At 32.8% G+C, this 21,023-nt stretch overlaps 4 protein-coding genes across 7 annotated transcripts; 1 reads left to right on the top strand and 3 right to left on the bottom strand.

Annotated features, from left to right (window-relative positions):
- Positions 1-2,451: 2,451 nt before the first annotated feature.
- Positions 2,452-3,085, bottom strand: LOC142541471 (cysteine proteinase inhibitor 5-like). The gene has a single exon (XM_075648002.1). The coding sequence runs from the start codon at positions 2,995-2,997 to the stop codon at positions 2,626-2,628; it is 372 nt and encodes a 123-aa protein (XP_075504117.1). The 5' UTR covers positions 2,998-3,085; the 3' UTR covers positions 2,452-2,625.
- A 5,705-nt stretch (positions 3,086-8,790) lies between these two features.
- On the top strand, positions 8,791-11,409 carry LOC142542676 (F-box protein CPR1-like). The gene is given in 4 exon segments (XM_075649438.1): positions 8,791-10,270; positions 10,273-10,352; positions 10,663-10,738; positions 10,897-11,409. Coding segments are annotated over 3 exon segments (1,167 nt in total). The 5' UTR covers positions 8,791-9,223; the 3' UTR covers positions 10,703-10,738; positions 10,897-11,409.
- Positions 11,410-12,252: 843 nt separating this feature from the next.
- Positions 12,253-13,585, bottom strand: LOC142542675 (uncharacterized). The gene is made up of 2 exons (XM_075649437.1): positions 13,383-13,585; positions 12,253-12,866 (listed from the first exon to the last, which is right to left on the bottom strand). The coding sequence occupies exons 1-2, from the start codon at positions 13,395-13,397 to the stop codon at positions 12,498-12,500; spliced, it is 384 nt and encodes a 127-aa protein (XP_075505552.1). The 5' UTR covers positions 13,398-13,585; the 3' UTR covers positions 12,253-12,497.
- Positions 13,586-17,773: 4,188 nt separating this feature from the next.
- Positions 17,774-20,883, bottom strand: LOC142542674 (uncharacterized). 4 transcript variants are annotated; one of them, XM_075649434.1, is made up of 9 exons: positions 20,634-20,883; positions 20,439-20,532; positions 19,749-19,868; positions 19,610-19,658; positions 19,211-19,310; positions 19,029-19,090; positions 18,829-18,884; positions 18,543-18,681; positions 17,774-18,394 (listed from the first exon to the last, which is right to left on the bottom strand). In XM_075649434.1, the coding sequence occupies exons 1-8, from the start codon at positions 20,783-20,785 to the stop codon at positions 18,577-18,579; spliced, it is 738 nt and encodes a 245-aa protein (XP_075505549.1). In that variant the 5' UTR covers positions 20,786-20,883; the 3' UTR covers positions 17,774-18,394; positions 18,543-18,576. The 4 variants fall into 4 exon arrangements, with proteins under 4 accessions (XP_075505549.1, XP_075505550.1, XP_075505551.1 ...); XM_075649435.1 differs by having other exon boundaries at positions 17,776-18,234; XM_075649436.1 differs by having other exon boundaries at positions 17,776-18,220.
- Positions 20,884-21,023: the final 140 nt, after the last annotated feature.

Below are 21,023 nucleotides of genomic sequence, written 5' to 3'. Positions count from 1 at the left end.
ATTGGAACGTCACTAGGAGAAAGACTATTGTGTAGAAATATCTTCGAAGACCTACTTCAATTAAATATCCTAACAAGCATTTTTTAAAAAATAAAATAAAATTTATATAAAGTATTCTAAAATATTTGAAAATTAAGTATATAATGCAAGACAAAAATTTGTGTGAGACGGTTTCACCAGTCGTATTTTGTGAGACAGATCTCTTATTTGGATCATCCATTAAGAAATATTATTTTTTATGATAAGAGTATTACTTTTTATTGTGAATATCGATAGAGTTTACTCGTTTCACAGATAAAGATTCGTGATATCGTCTCACAAAAGACCTACTCTATGTATTAATATAGAGATTTGAAGATAATATATATTCTTATATTTATGCATCATAAAAGAATCGCTCATTCAATTCACCACTGTACTATTTTTTAAAACAAATTTTAATAAAATCCAATTGCAGAACTTATGAACTATTTTTCTTAATAGTTTGGAAGGATAAATTGGCGATAATCTATTAAAAAACTCACATGATATAATTTCGTGAATAAATTTATAAGATGAGATTTCAAAACGATTCGATTCATTAAAGTTATATTATATTTTATATCAAATATATTATTTTTTATTTTAAATATGAATCAAATTGACTTGTTATGAAAAAATTGATTATCTATCCAACTTCTCAAAACTACAATAATATACTTGAGTATGTATCTTGTGAGACGGTCTCACGAATCCTTATCTGTGAGACAAGTCGACTCTACAGATATTCACAATAAAAAGTAATACTCTTTGCATAAAAAAGTAATACTTTTCATGGATAACTCAAATAAGAAATCCGTCTTACAAAATATGATCGTGAGATCGTCTCACATGAGTTTTTGTTTATATACTTTGACCCACTCGAAAAATGAGTCGAATTTCAACTCATGACCTTGTATGTATGGTAGGCTAAAATTTAGTCGAAGGAGTCATATTTGCGTGCAATCCACGATCAATTCTCCCCGTGATTTTGGGATCAGGTTAGTCTAAAATTATCAAACTTAAATCAATTTTAGTATGTCTATATTTTTCGAAAATTTAATTCAATAAATTTGCATTTCTTAAATTATTGATTTGCATATATTTAAATCAAACAAATTTCCATGATCGAGTCATGATTTAAATCCTTGCAAGGATTAAGAAACTGAAAAAATTAATTCAAACTTAATTTTATATATGAATACAAAATATTTTATTTTCAATTTTCAAATAAAAATAATACAAAATATATTTTGTAAGTAATTAATAAACTGAATATGTCTATGCATGTCAATGGGTACTGCAAAACAATCTGAATTGATGAACACCACCAATACTTCAAAGAGTAGTTCTTTTGCGAGACAGTCTCACGAATTTTTATCTGTGAAATGGCTCAATCCTATCGATATTCATAAACACAAAAGTAATACTCTTAGCATAAAAATTACATTTTTTTATGGATGACCCAAATAAGATATTTGTCTCACCAAATACAACCCATAAGATCGTCTCACACAAGTTTTTACATACTTTAAAATTATTCATTCAAGCTATCCTTGAGATAATATTCCATTTTTTCCCCCAAGATTGTAATACCCTAAGTTTTAATCTCATGTAAAAATGCTATATATATCTTTCGTGTGGACCAATGTATTGCTATGTTCTTGTGATACACGAAAATTCAAGTAAGACAATCTTATATGCCAATTTTGTAAGGGTAAAAATTTGTGTAAGACGATCTCACGGATAGTATTTGTGAGACATATCTCTTATTTGGGTCATCTATTAAAAAGTATTACTTTTTATGCTAAGAGTATTACTTTTTATTGCGAATATGGGTAGAGTTGACCCGTATCACAGATTAAGATCCGTGAGACGGTCTCACATGAGACACACTCTTTTGTAAGACGGATATCCGATCCGATTAATTAAAAATAGGCAAAAACTTGTGTGAGACGGTCTCACGGGTAATATTTGTGAGACGATCTCATTGGTCATATTTGTGAGACAGATATCTTATTTGGGTCATCCATGAAAAAGTATTACTTTTTATGTTAAGAGTATTACTTTTTATTGCGAATATGAGTATAGTTGACCCGTCTCACAGATTGAGACGATCTCACATGAGACACACTTAAAAATAATACTTTTTTAAAAAAAATATTCTTTTCACTTTAAATATAAAAAAAACGTGCATAAAAATTTCACAATTCAAGACTTGATAAAATGGAATGTGGTCATTAATATCAAGCTTGCAAACAAATAAAATCGAATATAATAACATCTGAATTCTCATGTTAAAGCTCTCGATTTCCCTACCACATGTAACAACCATATTCAATTTATGGATTTGCTTGAATTTATTAATCAAATAATCATAACCCGGAGGATTAAAAAATTCTGAAACAATCAGATGTTTTCTCGTTCATTGGATCCCCGTGAATTGATTATTGAAAATTTGAAATATAGCACTTGAAATTACACACAAGCAACTTCCGATCTTTAAACAAAGAAGAAAATAAACCAAGCCAAACGGTAAGTTTCATCGTTTACAAAGGCGGACAAAAGTTCATCAAACATATTATGGCGATATTTCAGCCCTAAAAATCATTTAATTTCAACGAAAGAAGTGAGTTGCCTGAATTTCTGCCAGGGCTTCACCCAAACAACCGCCTCATAATTCTTCAGCGCCGAGGCCCCAATATCCTTAGCGGAGATAACCAGCCTGTAATTCGTTCCGGAAACAACTTGCGTCCCTCCCTTGATCACCTTTACAAACTTCAATTCTGCCCCGTCCTGCTTGTTGTGCTCCTCCACGGCGAATTTAGCGATCTCCAGCACCCGAGGGTCTTGGGGGTTCTTGATCTGCTGCCACCGTCCGATTCGTCCGCCTCCCAAAGCGGCGGAGACTTCATAAGAAATAGAAGCCACCAAAATCGGTAGGATTGCGAGGATAAGCGAGCGAGATTTGAGCGCCATGTTTTCGTGTAACGATTAACTTTATGAATGATCTGCGGTAGGATTTATTTATATTGGAAACCTGGGAACGGGGAACGGTTGGGGCACGAGGAAAACTGCATTTACTGTCACGTGTGTGAACAAGACATATACCCATTTATTTGGTATTTTTATTTATAATATAATTTTAATTTTCTAAGGGAACCGAGGCCCCTTTATTTTTCAAATTAAATTATATTTTTTTAATTATTAATAAAATACAATAAATTTTATTGTTTAAAAACAACTATTATTCATTTATACACACAGGGAATAAATAAATTAAAGTATGACTATTAATAAATAAAGAAATAATAATATTAATATTAATAATACTGATACCAATATGTGATATATATCGTGAATATGCGATGAAAATAATGTTGATTCGGGTTTGCTCGTTGAACACTTTGAAAAGTTTTTATATTCGAGACTATCACGACTAGTGGAAGTTTTAGATGGAATTAATTAAGGGGAGGATGATTGAATGTAATTAATGAATAATTCAAATCTTTGATTTGAGAGTTAATTTCATTTAATTTACCAAGCAAAAATCCTATATGCTGTTGATCCGAAATAGTTTTTGTACATCTTTGTTTTTTTTCTAATGACGATGAGATTTGTAATCGCTATCTTTTGTTGTGCACAGTTAAAAGCATACTTATTTGTATATCTTTGTTTCTGTTAGTGGTCGACAAATGCCATAATTTAGTGTGTTCACGAGCAACATATTGTGAATGATCAATGATCCACGTGAACGTTTTGTCTTTTCACAGAAAAAATAACAAATTTCTTAGAAAATTGATTTATGAGTAAATTTTCAGAACATTTTATTAATCCATTCCTCAAACACCCACACATAGCGATAGCCATTTTGCCTCGCAAGCGTCATCACCTTCTGAATAGCGAGGAGCTCCGCCGCTAACACTGATTAGTTGGATTTTGAGTTACAACAACAATACGAGCTATCCGGAATAAATCAAGCAGAGGAGAAACACATTCAATCTTAATCGAATGGTTCTGATGCTTTGAATTATGTTACAATCTGCAGATATATTTCCAAACTGCCCAAGCATACATAACAAATAGCTCAAAAGCTGGTTTAGACGGACTGTCTCTCAAATAAAAAACCGCAAAACATAAAGGACAACTTACAACAATTTTTCAAGTGATACCAGAAATCAGAACGTTTCCATACATCTCGAACTTGAGGGCAGAAAAGGAGGCAATGGCTGATGGAGGCTTTCGGTGCACCACAGAAAAATAAACAACCCTTTTCAAGAATACGACGCTGATGCAGACTAAGTTACGTGGGGATGAACTCATTGTTGGAAATTTGAATCAAAATTATGTCTCGTGAATGTGGGAGTGCCTTTTGGCTATCCACATTCTTGAGTTAGTTGTGACTCATTATTGTGGACGTGTCTTTTGACTTTCCACATTCTTGAGTTAATTGAAGAGTTTTGGCTCTTCATATTCTTGAGTTAACGAGAAAATTAATTGAGTTAATTAATCATGGATGACTATTGCAATACGTGCATTTTGGGGCTTATAAATAGTGTGTTCATTTCACCATTTCAAACATATGAAAATTTTATCTCTTTCAAGCACTCTCTTGCATTTCATATTGTTATCTTTCCAATTGACCTCCGTTAAATCTCGGTGATAAAGTAAATGTACGTTTTCAGTTCGTCGTAGTAGTGTCTCGTGCTAAGTCACTGCTGGTTGTTCCGTTGTATCTTGGGAAACAGACGTCTGCTGAAACCTCGAAGCACATACCGGAGATGACGAATCTGTTTTAAGGAAACTGTCTCGGTTTGGTTTTGCTTTCTTTTATACAATAGTCATACTATAAACATCACACTTATTTCGGTTATTGTTTTATCTCTACAAGTTTGTTTTTATGCTACTGTTGTTAACAATTATTCAAACACTTATTACTCTCTCGAAAAAAAAAAGAAAACCAACTTTTTGAGGGATATGAAGTTTCCAAAACAGATTCCACCATTTATCCAGATTGTAAGCTGATTGCGAAGTAGGCGCCTCAAGAAGGTATCCGGACTTAACCGAGTATTGTCCATTAATTCCCCATTTCCAGTACCAAATGTCTACCTAGTTTTGCCTGCTTAATGGAATATCAAGGATATAATATACTTCAAAGCAAGGAAATAACGCATGTACCTCGTCCTCTTTCCATGCTCGGGATGGAGAGATTAAATCTTTCACCATTGTCCTATTCAGATCACATAAGGAACTCATCCCACTAGCCCGACGCATAATCCAGGGACGAACCTATGCTTGGCCCGTTTTAGGCTGTAGCCCAGTCCAATTTTTTTTTTACAACAAGTTATAGAGATTTGAGCCAATTCTAATATTTTTTTTGTAAATATATATAGAGATTTAAGTACAGTCTAAATTTTTAAAAGATATCACGGTGCAAATAAGTCATAAAAGTTAATATTTAGAATACTTATTTAACTTTCACAGTGAATAAATGTAGATTTTCGATATTTCAAAAGGAGTTTGGTGCAAATAACTCATAAAAGTGATAAATTTATTTTATGAATTTTTTTATTTAATAGAATTTAATTTTGAAAGTACATTTAAAATATATTAAAAATAGTTTTAAAATGTAAATTTTGAATCTAAGTGAAATTTGTCTTATATTACACGAGTTATATATTAATTTAAATAATATATAAATTTTGAAAAATGATATTGATTAAACTTCTTTTTTGAAAATTAACTCTCCTATTTCGAATACGCTAAGAACAATAGGTTTTTTTTTTTAAAAAAAACCAAAGTCATTTTGCTAACTATTTTCATATTAATATCTCATATTTGATTATATATATATATATATATATATATATATATATTAACTTATTATATTAAGTTCAAGCTCACCTCAACTTTAATTTCTGGATCCGTCCCTGGCATAATCCATCTATCAGACAAAGCCTAATCTGATGACCGTTTCCCACCCTCCTCCTTGTTCCTTTTTGGATAAGATCTCGACTCCACACTACGGTAAAATTAGAAATCCAAACTAATGAAATATTACCTTTTAAGACTCTGAGAGATGCAAGTCATGCTTTATTCATTTTAGTAAAGGTATTTGAATAGTAATTAATCAGAATTTTAAAAGTTAGTAAAGTAATATTAAGTTTTTAATATTTTTCTTTGATATACTAACTTTATTTTTGTTTTCGGTCAGTCTTGTTCTGTAAGAGTTCTAACGTAAAAATGAAAAATATTGATGCGACATCGAAAACATAATGATGTGATATATAAGATTGTTACTTTGTTTTATATCACGTTAGTAATATGACCAAAAAGACTAAAATTTAAAAGTTACATTATATTAAAACTAGACTTTGAAATTAAATTTACCATTTTTAGAAATACGAAGGGTTTATTAGCTATATCAACATGTGCATGACAATAGACAAGCACTTATCATTCAAATAAGTCCAATTCTTGATGATCTCTCTCAACGAAAAATTTAAAGAGGGAGTGGGGAAGTTGGCCTTCAGTGACACATGAAATTTGTAATTGTGATTGCTAAGAAACTTGATTCGTCTTTGTCGAAATAAATTTTGAATGTTATAAACGAATAGACACTTGTTGGGAGAGCTTCTTTAGTAAACAAATCAGTGTAAAAAAAAACAGAGGGAATCAATTAGAGTTGTTAAAAACGATAATCGGCTCGCGACCTGTAACTACTTGTCATTTGGCATAGAGAGACGAGCATCTCGTCATTTGGGCGGATTGAGATATTGTCAATCCAAAGCAGTCAATTTGACGGGCCGGACCAACTTGCCAAATTTAAGTTACATTTGGTAGGTTGGGAGTGGTTGACCCGCACCCCATCATTTGGCAAGAGTGGATCAGAATATTATTAACTCAACCCACTTATTTGTCGACGTGGTCAGACTCGTTTAACAACTCTAAAAACAATTAAAAGCATAATTATGGCTTATTTGGATTGAGCACTCTTGAATTTGCAAGAGGCATAAAACTCTTTCGAATTAAATTAATATGGTAATATATATTCAAAATTTCAAATTTCAAGCTGAAAACACATCGAGTCGAGAAATATTTATCTGTAGTTTTTTTCCCTTCTTCACATAAATTCACCCAAATGTTCTTAAACTCTCTTTATAGCCTTTTTTTAACTTTATTTACAAAATGTTTTAAGCTACTAAGTAGTATATATTAAATTTAACAATAATTTTTTAAAAAGTTTTAACAATTATTATTTTTAAATTTGGAGACATAAATTAAGATATGGGTGTAGTGGGTCGTCCAAACAAATTTTAAATAGAAAATTATTTTTAAATTTTAAATTATTTAAATAGAATCTTAAAATATAAAAAGTACTTCTATAAATAAAGTGAAAAAAAAGGACTAGCAAGTAAGTTTAATGGCTACTAACTGGAAATTACCCGCATTATTCTATTAAAATTAACATCCTTAAATATGATGCGAACAGTGACGAAGCCAGGAATATAGCTATGCTTGGACTAGAATTTTAAATTTTAAAATCTTTTAATATTTTAAATTGATTTAGTCGGGCTAATATCATATTATTCCAAAATCATACAAAATTTAAATATAATTTTTTTAAAAAAAAATTGGACCACCCGGGCTTTAGTACATCCGCCTCTGGATACGAGAGTCATTTTCTTATGTTTGATTTTATTATATTGATATGATTATAGCATTTTTATTTTTGAGTCAAGGAAACGTTTCAAACTCGATATTCAATCTCAAATATAGTCAGTTTAGATACAAAAATTGTAACTTTAAAACATTTAAATAAATCAAGTTTTTTTTTTTAAAAAAAATTTCCTTAAAAATGCAGAAACGGTTTTGAGTTTGGATAAATGTTAAATATTACTTTGGTTTTTATTTTTAAATAGAAGTAGAAATAAAATACCAGAACTCTGAAAATCTGATTTCTAAAAAAACATTTAGATAAGTGTTTTTTTAAAAGAATTTTTGTAATCAAATAATATTAAATTTTTAAAAAAATATTTTTATAAAAAATGTTTTTGATCATTTAGCTTCTCCAACATAACACGTGTGTTAAATTTGGAATAATAAGTTATAGACTACGAATAATGCTACGGTACAATCAATATGTGTCTTGTGAGACGATATCAAGGATCTTTATTTGTGAGATGTGTCTAACTTTATCGATATTTACAATAAAAAGTAATACATGGATTATCCAAATAAGAGATCTGTTTCACAAAATACGACCTGTGAAACCGTATCACACAAATTTTTGTCAATATGTGGATATATTTATATTTATAAAAATTATGTTGCGAAATTTTGTTATTAATTCAGGAGAATTTGTTTTGAATTTTTTATAAGATTTTGATACATAATTTATGTATTGAAATTTTATATCGTAAAAACCTCGTTGTATTTGTAACATAGCATGAATCATTCATTATAAATAGATCTTTTGTAAGATAGTCTCACGAATTTTTGTCTATGAGACGATCAATTTTTTATATATTTAAAATAAAAATAATATTTTTTTAATGAATAATCAAATAAAATACATGTATCATATAAATTATCGATCTATAAAATCATCTCACGTACATTTTTCGTCTTATTTTCCACTATCGCCGTGACTCACCAAGTGGCTTCTGTCACACGGTTTCCTTTTGATAATTCAAGCAGTCAAAAGTGTGCGCGTGGGGACCATTTGTTTCGCTTCATATTCGCATTTGTTTGGTTAAAATAATGGAATTTTTGCATTACTTGGTAACTGAAAGCCAATCTCTCTTCAGTCTTCTCCCACTTTGATCCCAACACTACCTCGTTGTTGTAATGCTAATTGCTACCAACCCAACACTGAAGCGCAAATCTCCATTAAATCCTCGATTTTTTTTGATTCAGAGAAAAATTAAAGGCCGCGATTCTTGATCCGTTTTCGTGTCTAAATCCATGTGAAAGTTTCTTATTCAAACGGTAAGATTTTATCTTGCACAGTCCCCTGTATTGCATTGTTTCCAGTCTTACTGAGTGAAAGAGAGGGATCTTTGAAGAAACTGTAATATATTTGAAATTTTTTGAAGAAAGTGAAGTAAAGTTTCTCCAAAAGATGTAGTCAAGAAAAGCGCGTGCAAGAATCTTTTAACAGAGCTAGAACGACTAACAAGCAGTAAGAAAATAGGAGCAAAAAATGTCAACTCTTCCGTTTGTTATATTAGAAGACATCCTCTGCCGCCTCCCTGTGAAGTCCCTTAAGCGATTCCGTTGTGTTGCGAAATCGTGGTGTTTCTTGATAGACAGTGAATATTTTATAAAACTGCACTTGCGTCGATCTATGATTACGAATTCCAATCGTAATCTGATTCTTGGTGGCCTAGGTCTGTATTCAGTCGATTTGGATTCTCTCGACAAGGCCCAAGTTATCAGACCCCCGTTTTACTACAAGAGTGTTGATATTATCACCAATTCTTGCAATGGTTTGGTGGTTGTGATGAGTCAGCCTCCGGTTTTGTGGAACCCCTTTTCAAGAAGCTACAAGATTTTGCCCGATTCTGTGGTTGAATACCCTACCGAGCTGGAATCTTACTCCAAGACGGCATATGGGTTTGGTTATGATTCAACAAACGATGATTATAAGGTTGTCAAAGTTGTAGAATTTAGGAATAAGATTAGTCATGTGTGGATGTGCTCTGAAACAAAGATCTACAGCACGAAATCGAATTCGTGGAAAAGGATAGAGGGCTTTCCTTATTCCCTTCCCTTCTTAAGGGTGCATTGGCGCGTGCATGTCAATGGGGCTTTGTATACGCTGGTGGAGGATCCTGAGCGCATACATTCGGGTGAATTTTTGAAAATACTGGCTTTCAGTGTTGAGACTGAGACACATTTTGAAGAGCCGATGCCGCCCGGAATTCGGCTCAGGGATGTTGGTGTGAATTTGGATGTGATTGGAGGGTGTCTCTCTGTTGTGTGCTCTAGAATATCACAGGTGACAATTTGGGTGATGAAAGAGTATGGTGTGAAGGAATCATGGACTACTTTGATATCAATCAAATCTCCCTTAATTGACCCTCATGATTTTATGAAGCCATTGGTGTATTCGAGGGACGGAAATAAGATTCTTTTGAATTGTGATGATAAAAGACTTGTTTTGTATGATTTAAGAAACAAAACTCTTGAAAATGTTAATGTAGATGGCTTGCCTTTTGTGTTCTATGCTGAGGTTTGTGTTGAGAGCCTCTTGTTTCTATTGATGCACCGGACGAAGTCAAGAAACATGGACCGAGGAAAAAGATGACAAGAAGGAGCTCCAATAAAAGGTAAAAGCAGCTGAAATTATGAGCATCAGTCACTTGGCTTGGGATAGATGCCATTCACTCATGGATTGTGTATGCCCTTGGGAGTTTTTACATACTTAAATTATATATGTTTTCTCCCAACTTTAATTCGTTTATTTTATGGGTTACTTGGAGAAGTTTCTTCCATGTAGGTGGCATCAATGCCAAAGATGATCTGTGTTTTTATGATATCATGGTCGGAGAGCAATTTAAATTTCTTAGATCCTAGAAAATATGGCATTCAAATCATCAACTTTATTGGACCTGAATTTTACCTCTCCTCTTTTCTCAGCGATGATTTCTTGGCCGAAGGATTCAAGTTGGTGCTCTGAGGGAAAAAAAAAACCTTAGTGGATCGTGCAAAATAGGTAAGGTAACGATTTTCCTACATTACCTTCATCTTACTAGTTGTTTATAATTCTAGAAGAAGCTACGATGATATCTCGTTTGAATGCCTTCTATTTTCTTCTAACGAGGAATTGATATTTTATTGAGATGGATGATAAGCGTTTGAATTTAAGTGCAGGGTAGTCAGAGGTCTCGAGGATATCTGGGAAGCTCACTCTAATCTTCTGTCAAACACGAATTTTTTTGTGATACTTTCACATGCGAATACTGGTTGTTTAACGAGCGTCAAGGAACAATACAGGTAAACTCAAGCTAGTAGCACAGCAGGCTGTGTGGTGTAAGTCGTCGTGAACATTTTGAAAGGAAATGAGCTTTTTCACCTGAAGCCGGAGACTCTCTTGATTGGTAATATACTATACTTGATGCCTCATGGGCTGCTACTCAAAGAAGTATACATGCAGCCAGCAAAAGCCGGCGAAGACGGAGATTGGAGGTACCAAAAAATATGCACGACCTCTTTGAATCCTCGTTTAAGAATTGAATCTGATTTGATACCGTGCTTTAGATTTACTGTGGAATGACTCTCTGTTGTTATATATGTACGTACATGGTGCGGAAGTTTGATTGTGCTCATAGGTTTGTTAGGGAAATACAAGTATATATAAATGATAATTTTATAATTTTAATTCAATGATTTGATTCATGTGGAATACATGATGATTTGATCAACGTCGGATAAAAATTCAATAATAAAATTTCAAAGAATTACAAATAAATCATGGATAAAAACTATTGATAAATTTTATGGACGCCAGATTTCGGTCCAAACCTAAGTGGTGTCTTGACCGCCTGGCCCATCCAACATGAGACATGTTCCATGGGAATATGATATCCAAGGTAAAAGCAAAGATGTGAGCGACCTAATCGCTCAGAACGTAATATATTATGAATATACAAATATATATGTACATGCATGATCATTGATCATTGAATATATAAATATATATGTACATGCATGAAACCAACCTTCGATCTTCTCATATTTTAATAAATTTTTATTAATAATTGAACTTGAGTCATGACAACCTTAGTCATGATTTTAATTTTTTTTTCGAAACATGTTACTTTGTATAATAAAAATCCAAAAAATAATATATTATGACTTAGAATTTTCTGTTACGATTTGACAGAAATACAAATCACATGTGGATCACAAAAGCAATATAATATCTGGATTCATTAATCCATGCTATCTGTCATCACATTCCATCAGATAAGAGTACCGGACAGCTTTCACTGAAGGCGGCTTCAGTTGAGTTCAAGTTGCGCTCGTTAAAAGTCTGTTTATATATTTTTTATTGCAATAATTGCAATCTCTACCCAAAAAAAAAAAAAGAAGGTAATTTTAAGAATTATTTTTCACACATTTGCAAAGAAAAAATCTAAGAATCATCCAAAAAAGTTGCAAACACAAACAAATATGATCTAAGAAGTATATGGACTCAAATTCAATGGAAAACTCTGCACTCTTAACTCAAATTTAACTTTAACCACAATATATTTATATGATAAAAGCCCAATACAACTCATAAGATATACTCATTCCACATGATTTTGGCTTCAAAACACCAATACTAGAACCCTTTCGACATTATTAATATCAAGCCACAATCATACAAACAAAAATACAGACAAACAAATAGACACCAGATCACTCTGACTCTGGTACGCAGCTTACAGATCCCAAAAGAAGTCGAACACTGCGTGAACCTTCTTTACTCACTCCTCGCTTTCCTTAGCTGGAACTTCTTCAACCACCGCCGGTTCGGCCTCTTCCGGTGCAGGAGCCGCTGGTTCGTCGGTGGTGGCTTCTTCTGTTTGAGTCTCTTCGACAGCAGCAGGCTCTTCTGAGACCTCCACCTCAGTGGCTTCTACTTCTGGCTTTGGTTCCTCTGCAGGCTCTTCAGCATCAACTACTTCAGCTGGTTCTTCTGTCGGGTCTTCCTCGGGCTCGTTTTCTGGTGGTGGTACTTCCACCTCTTCAGCCGCTACTGGCTCCTCCGGAGCAGGTGGCGTGATCTCCACCTCCTCCACATTTTCTGGGATGGTTTGCTCTACTGTCTCTGCCACTGGTGTTGGAAATGTTACCTACGATTTACAAACGTTTATCATCTCCCAAGGTTGTTAAGTTGCGCAGTTATTCTATTATTTTGATATGCCCATCCAAGAATCGGGTTGGCGTGAGTGAGATGATGGACTTAATTTGAAGTGAAGCTCGATTTTTTAAACGCATAAAATTTTAGTTCTTTGTTATAATTAATCCGGGAACAGATCAAACAGCGATCGTTCTTGAAATACAGTGGAAAATAAAGGAAATCAAACATAAAGACGTATATATACTTCGATCTAGAAAGCCATCAAATCTTGATTGGTGATATATATATGATCAAACACTCATACTTCAAGATTATCATGCAGATAAAATATATTCATGCAATAATTAGTTTGATACATCGCTTAGCGTCACAAGATGCAAACTTTATCATCCCAAACTCCATTATTTCCATCCACTAATCAAGATCTGAAAAGTTTCAAAATAAAGAAGTTTAATAACTTTCAAGAACTTGATCAAGCTAGAAACCATATATATATAATAATGGTTACCTCAGCTGTGGCCATAGTGTTTTGGAAAATGAGAGAGAACCAAATGAAGAAGAGAGTACTGAAAGTGAGGTGAAAACTAGAGAAAAAAGAAGAGAAATAAAGTAATGTTTTGCAAAGGAGTGAAGAGAAATGATCATTTGTAGGGGTATTTATAGGGAAGAAAAACCATTAGTGTGAAAATAATAAATAAATAGGGCACAAATTTTGGAAGCGATAAACATCATTAGCGGAGAAGATCAGGGATGTAAAGTTTAGGTGGACCAAGAGTTGCCTACTAATTTGGACAAAATATTCATTCAATTTACGTGTAATGCGTAAAAATTTCATTTTTTCAAATACTTTTTTAAATCACAAAATATTTCTACGAGACAATCTCATCGATCAACATATGAAAAGTATTACTAGTTAGATTAAAAGTATTATTTTTCATTACATATATGAATCGGATATAAATCAGACCTATTCTTTTTAAATATATTCATATATGATATAATTACATGTGACCCTTTCATGTCTTCAAGTTGATCTTGAGGTCTCTATGTCAATAAATGTCTGGTTGTAAATGGTTAAATTTAACTATCAATCGTGTCTATATTTTTCATATGATGTGTACAATTTGTGATCGTTGTATGTATATATATATATCATTTGGCCTCCACCATGTGTCTTTGCCTGTTCAAAAACCCTTTCTTTTTTTGATTCAATTCATCCAAATTAAAGAGTAAATTTTGAATGAATTTCATCCTCGGAAAAACACCGAAAGTTTGTAACCTTCTCCGGGTAAAACACAAGGAGGATACTCAGAATATCATGGTTTCGCACTCATTAAGTGGTTTGCACCCAAATTTACGTAACTAATTCTAGAAGACAAAGTGTCGTAATTGATATGACCTCGAACGTCTATCTTGCGCGTGTATATAAAATGTGACCATACCTAGGTTTACATCATGGATCAAAAAATGACCTTCTCCCGGTATCAGTTGCGCAAAGCCGTGATAAGTTGAACTTGAGTTATTATCTATCTGTGAGACAGATCAACCTTACCGATATTTACAATAAAAAGTAATATTCTTATAATAAAAAGTAATACTTTTTCATAGATGACCCAAATAAGATATCTATCTCACAAAATACGACCCGTGAGACCATGTGTCTTTGCCTGTTCAAAAACCCTTTCTTTTTTTGATTCAATTCATCCAAATTGAAAAGGAAAAAATAGAGAGAAAAGAGAGCATTCGAGAATACTCTTTAATTTGGATGAATTGAATCAAAAAAAGAAAGGGTTTTTGAACAGGCAAATACACATGGTGGAGGCCAAATTTAATCTGCCTGTGGTTCTTTTCTTGATGGCCTGTTCTGTACTGCTGTTGAATGCAGGAGCAAGTGGCGACTACTCTTTCATCACACTTCCATATGTGGTGACAATTTTATATTAAAATTAAAAGTACTTCAAGTCCTAATGACTTTATTCCATCTTTACGCGTGATTTACATGCTACTGTATTAAGAGAATTTGTATATTAATGAACATCAAGAAATAGCAGTTATGAGTTTCATCTCATAAAAAAATAAAACAATCATAAAATTACACCACATTCTATGTTATGACGAAATTAGATATATATGATTTGATATCACTAAGGTAATATATTCTTATTTGACATAATATTCATTTTCTAAGATCCATAAATAACTCAAATATAAAAAATTAAAGTTTAAACACTTGACAAATTAATCTAAAATACCAAAAGTAAATATTATTAAATACTAAATATTTGAAAATAAAATCATAAGAGAGACCAGACCAACCACCCCATCTGTATATTAAATTCAAAATATATATTATATATATCTGTATATTATATTTTGAATTTAATATACAGATGGGGTATATATATATATATACATATATATATCATTTTGGACAAATATTGAGAATGAAACAATATGTATTACACAAAAACTCGTGTGAGACGGTTTAACAGATCAATTTCGTGGTTCAAATATCTTATTTATGTCATTCATAAAAAATATTACATTTTATGCTAAGAATATAATTTTTTATTGTGAATATCGGTATGATTGATTCGTCTCTACAGATAAAGATCCATGAGATCGTCTCACAAAATACATTCTCCATGTATTAACTCACTGTTGATTCCCGTGGCATCCATTCAAAACTGGAATCACCATCTTGCTGGATATTGAATCAAGGCGGGGCCCATATTAGATGCTTTCACTCGAGAATGGGGCCCATTTACATAGGCCACGCTGGATCTTACTCATCACTGCTGGACAAGCAATTCTGTCCTATTTATTTTTTATTATTATTTCTTTTGGAATCTTTTGAGTAATAAATAGTTGTGAGTGACATTTTATAATATGAACCATTGCATAACCAACATACATATCGCTATTGTAACTACTTCAAATACTAAATTTACTTCAAGCTTTCTGTTCTAAAAAAATTCATAATATAAAATTTTGAATGAATTTCATCCTCGGAAAAACACCGAAAGTTTGTAACCTTCTTCGGGTAAAACACAAGGAGGATACTCAGAATATTATGGTTTCGCACTCATTAGTGGTTTGCACCCAAATTTACGTAACTAATTCTAGAAGACAAAGTGTCGTAATTGATATGACCTCGAACGTCTATCTTGCGCGTGTATATAAAATGTGACCATACCTAGGTTTACATGATGGATCAAAAAATGACCTTCTCCCGGTATCAGTTGCGCAAAGCCGTGATAAGTTGAACTTGAGTTATCGGTAATATATATATATATATATTTTTATATATATTATATATATATATATATATATAAAACGAGAAAATATGCATTTTCATGCAGAGGAAAAAGTTGATTGAATCCTTAAAAGAAGAAGAAGAAGGTTTTTGATTGAAGGGTTTGTTTAGGCGGTGGAGGGAATCCCGACCAAGGTGGGGTCGGTATTTCCGTGGACCATTAGGAAAAAGACACGTGTGATAGAATTGCGATATTTGAAGAATAAAGAAGCAAAGCCATCCACTCGTACCGTGTTCTTTCAATTTCAGTGTGTGTGTGTCATTGACGGTCTGACGTGCCAAGATTGAATTTGTTATCTACAATATTAATATTTAGATTAAGACCTCCGCAGACTGGATTTATAGTTTTTATATTAATTGGTGTATATAAATTAAATTTTTTTTAAAATAAATTTATTTGAAAATTTTAGAAATCATATTAAAATAAAACTTTATAATACTTTTATGTTATGAATGATTTAATAATCTAAATATTAAAAAATAAAGATAAAGAAATATTTTATTATGATAGATGACATGTATTTACTAAAAATATATTTTTATGATGTATTTTATTAAATAAAATGGAATATGATTTACCAATAATAAATGGGAATATATAAGAATATTTTACTTTTATTATTGCATGCTAGAAATTATATAACGTAGGCATACCGTGTACAATGCTACATATCCTCAAGTCTCAATTAACCAATGAGTAGACAAAAACTTGTGTGAGACGGTCTCATGGGTCGTATTTGTGAGACAGATCTCTTATTTGGATCATCCATGAAAAAGTATTACTTTTTATGCTAAGAGTACTATTTTTTATTGTGAATATCAGTAGGGTTGACCCGTCTCACATATTATGATCCGTGAGACGGTCTCACATATTAGGATCCGTGAGACGGTCTCACATGAGACTCACTCCCAACGAGTATGTCTCTTATTAGACGATCTTACGAATTTTTATCTGTGAGACAGATCAACCTTATCGATATTTACAATAAAAAGTAATATTCTTATAATAAAAAGTAATACTTTTTCATGGATGATCCAAATAAGATATCTATCTCACAAAATACGACCCGTGAGACCGTCTCATACAAGTTTTTGCCTTAACTAACGTATCAATATAAATATCCATTCTTAAATGAATGATTGAATTATATTTCAAGAGTTGTTTATGGTTGTACAGTTGTTCTTTCACGTTATTCATATATATTGTATCACAGGAAAAAAAAAAATACGACTCGTGATGGATAGATTACCCAAGTTACACATATCCAGTCTCTAATTATTTACCTTTCTATAGTTATTTTTTCTTTACCATTTATTTAATTTTAAATGGGTACGGTGAAATGTAAGTATTTGCGGACTGTCATGGGATAATTATTTACCATAAAAATGATTTTACAAATATTCATATTAAAAAGTTGAAGTTAAAACCAAGCCAAGGTGAGACCTGATAGTTTTTTTTTATTTACATCCAGTGAAGAAGCTCTGTGCATTTTTGAAATCACTACAAGTACGACAGGCATGCATCATTTTGTCGAGGCAGAGCATCAAGAGCTGTCACAGAATTAACAAAAGGCAATTATTCTTTAAATCAGACTTTTAAGAGTTTTTCTAAAAACAAATTACTCTCTTGACGTAACTTTTACCTCAAAGAAGGCAATTCTTCGGATCAGACTGGAGTATGAAAATTTACTAGAAAAAGAGTAGCTTAAAACCAAAAGATTAGCTTCAAGAAACAGTGATAGAATCAGATTGGTGTAACTAAGAACCTAGGCCGATTTTCGTGAATGATCCATAATTCGAGGGACAATAGAGGAGTCCAAGGTTGTCACAATCTGGTGAGACCATTCTTTCATCTCAAAAATATTTCAAGGGATTGAAAACGACCTTACACCCGTGGTCTACAATCCAAGTGTAGAACATACGTGGCATTCGTATTCACCTATCTCATTAATTCTTAACATGCGTATTTTGATAGCACCAATTAGCTTAATTGTAGGCAAAGAACACTTTCTTTCACTTCAGCTCGTTTACTGCTTCCATGCTACTATGTTATTATACAATACGAAACAGTTTACTTTTAAGAGAAGGAATGGTGTTGATTACTAATGTTCAAAGAAATAATCCTTCACAAGGCCTGCCTCACCCCAAGCTTAATCTTTAAATGTATGGTTCAATCGGGGCGGTAAAAGGCTCTTAAGCTTGATCTGATGAACGCGATTAAGTAATTAATAAAACATAACAATAGAAGGGAACACATGCAATAAGATTTTGGAAGTTTAGATGCTTAAAAAATTTAATCAACTCGCAGCAGCTGCACCAACTAAATTAAAAGCTGCAACAAAGCAATACTACCTGTTCGTAACGCAAAGCCTACTCTAATTCTTTCTCAGCTGACGAGCTTCTTCAAAACAGCTTCTGCTCGTTGCTCAAATTTTGGTAGGGCCCATTCATGCTGAACAATGACTAAGTTATCTTTCTCTGCACCCAAACTCTGAGCCAATACGCAAAAATAATAAATCAAAGATACAATTGTATGAATCTACATTGACTAAGATAATCACATTAATTTATGGTGATCACTGTATTAAGCTACATGAAAAAAATTGGGGAACAACCAGACAGAAAATTAAAGGTGTACCCTTGTGGGATCGAATCCAAAACCACTAATTTGCATACGTTGTGTATCATCAGTTGCTGATCAAAATCAAATACTTGTGTTAATTCACCATCATACCCAAAGAAAACATAGAACCGGCCACAAACAATTTTTACATTACAGAGAAGTAAGCAACAAAAAGCATGAAAATTAGAATGAATTACAGTTCCAGAAAAACTGACCATTATCTTCTCCCAGTATAAGACTGAAGAGACCTCTAAGCCCGAATAGGTTGAGAAAATACCTGGAAGCATGAAAATTTAAACATCAGATCCGCTAAGCAGCGTAAGAATCTAGAGCACCAGCTGGCTACAGTCTGTGTTTCGTAGGTGATATGAAAGATCATAGCAAGTTAAAGGGATACCAGGAACGACCGCTAACATAGCTGACATCAACAGAGCTCAAGTCTATACCATTTTGCAGCATTGCCCTGAATCTTTGTGTTAGTGGAAAAGGAATCTTTGCTGTGAAACAAGACATGCAATTACTTATGTTAGTAATATGCATGACAAGATGAGAAAAAGAACATGCTAGTCGATGTCACGTGAAATTAGTTCTTTTTTATTTCTTGAAAGTTGAAACCACAAGAAAATGACTCTTATTATTAGAAGTTTTAAAACAATTGAATCCAAATATTCTAAATAGAAAAATGGAGCACATAAAGCTTACAATCGGAGTTAAAGCACGAAATGAAAGAAAATGTACAATTTTGCAAGATTCAATTAAGTGAGAAGAGAAAAAGAAAATAAAAAGAGAAAGCAACCTGCCACAAATCCGGAGAAGAAAAAATTAACCCATGCAAAAGTCAGTGTCTGTTAATATGACCATAAATACAGTAAGAAAGATAAATCTTGCCACCTAGAAATTGACAGAATTCAGATAGAAGTATGTAGGAACCAAACCTGTGGTATAAACATTGAAAGATTTTTCTTCATCACATCCATCGCCATATTTGGATCAGAAAACATCTGAGCCTGCGGATTCTGAGCTTGACCCTTAGGCACGTGTAATAATCCATTATCCTGTGATGCAAATCATATTTTTACCTTCCAAAAGAATAAATAAATAAACACAACCCATTGCCATCTAGCAATAAGATTTCTTCCTACGAACTGAACTCTCGTAAACAAAAGTACTATAGTGGCGGTTTACATACAAAACATCTAGGCCTCGCTCCTTCCCCGCAAACAATTTTGCTTGGGGGAGGTTTAAACTATAAGAAAGCAACCAGGAAACAGTTTTTTTGGCATCTCACATAAAAACAAAAGTTTTCTCGGGTATTCATTTTTTTATCACAATTAAACTGGTCATTCAGCATAGCATCATAATAGACATTTCAATGTACTATTGGTCTATTCCTTGAATTCTAAGGAAGGGCAACTTCTAGTTCCCATCCTATTAACTTGTTTTCACATGATTATATGAATGCTTATTTCTTACCATATTCTATATTAAAAAAAAACAATCTTTTCAGTTTATCTTCTTAAATAAACGAGACAAGTGAGGAAGCATAAAGGCGATACTTTGATGACAGAAAAACAGCAAAAATCAACACAAAGACAGTTCCCAAGTCAAAATTCTTAGTTCCTCACCTCGTTGCTGAAATAAAACCTGCGAGCACGAAACGATTTCGCGGGAATAAAATTCGCTGCTGCCCTAAGGTTCCTTGCCCTGATTATCACTTGCCTGATGATACAAACCAAAACAAAGAGCTGATAAATCTAAATTCACCACACATTGTTATCTATCTAACCGTGAAATACTCAAATGAATTCAAGCAATAGTACCCTTCTTTGACCATTTTGATGTCTGGAACTTGATCGGAACGCATCATCTTTGAGGCGAATTTACGGAGGATCCCGATGAGGACCATAACTACTGATAGTGGTACCAATACCCAATTTCTGATCGCCGTGTCCAGAACCAAATCTTCCGCCATTGATTCTCACTTTCAGATCTGTTGTCCAACTAGGAGTCACCATAGAACTAGGAGTCACGATAGAACTAACTGGGCTTATTGGGCTGTTCAAAAACGGGCTCAAGAAAATGGCTGTTTTTTTTCCAAATGGGTCGGACTACTAAAACCATGACATGTAGGATTTGTAATGTCAATTTTAAATTTATTTATTTCAATTTTTTTTGTTTACTTGAATGCACAAAATTGTAGTTAGTATCAT

The sequence above is a fragment of the Primulina tabacum genome, chromosome 4 (genome assembly GCF_025594145.1).
Source record: "Primulina tabacum isolate GXHZ01 chromosome 4, ASM2559414v2, whole genome shotgun sequence".
Classification (NCBI taxonomy): domain Eukaryota; kingdom Viridiplantae; phylum Streptophyta; class Magnoliopsida; order Lamiales; family Gesneriaceae; genus Primulina; species Primulina tabacum.
This window is presented reverse-complemented; position numbering and strand designations above follow the sequence as displayed.

Bases quoted from the DNA above. Each gene is read 5' to 3' on its own strand.
- LOC142541471 (XM_075648002.1), bottom strand. From the start codon at position 2,997: ATGGCGCTCAAATCTCGCTCGCTTATCCTCGCAATCCTACCGATTTTG.
- LOC142542674 (XM_075649434.1), bottom strand. From the start codon at position 20,785: ATGGCGGAAGATTTGGTTCTGGACACGGCGATCAGAAATTGGGTATTG. The intron at 20,533-20,633 runs GTACTATTGCTT...TTGTATCATCAG, and splicing joins ATCAAAATGGTCAAAGAAGG to GCAAGTGATAATCAGGGCAA. The intron at 18,885-19,028 runs GTCAGTTTTTCT...GATTTTGATCAG, and splicing joins TATACTGGGAGAAGATAATG to CAACTGATGATACACAACGT.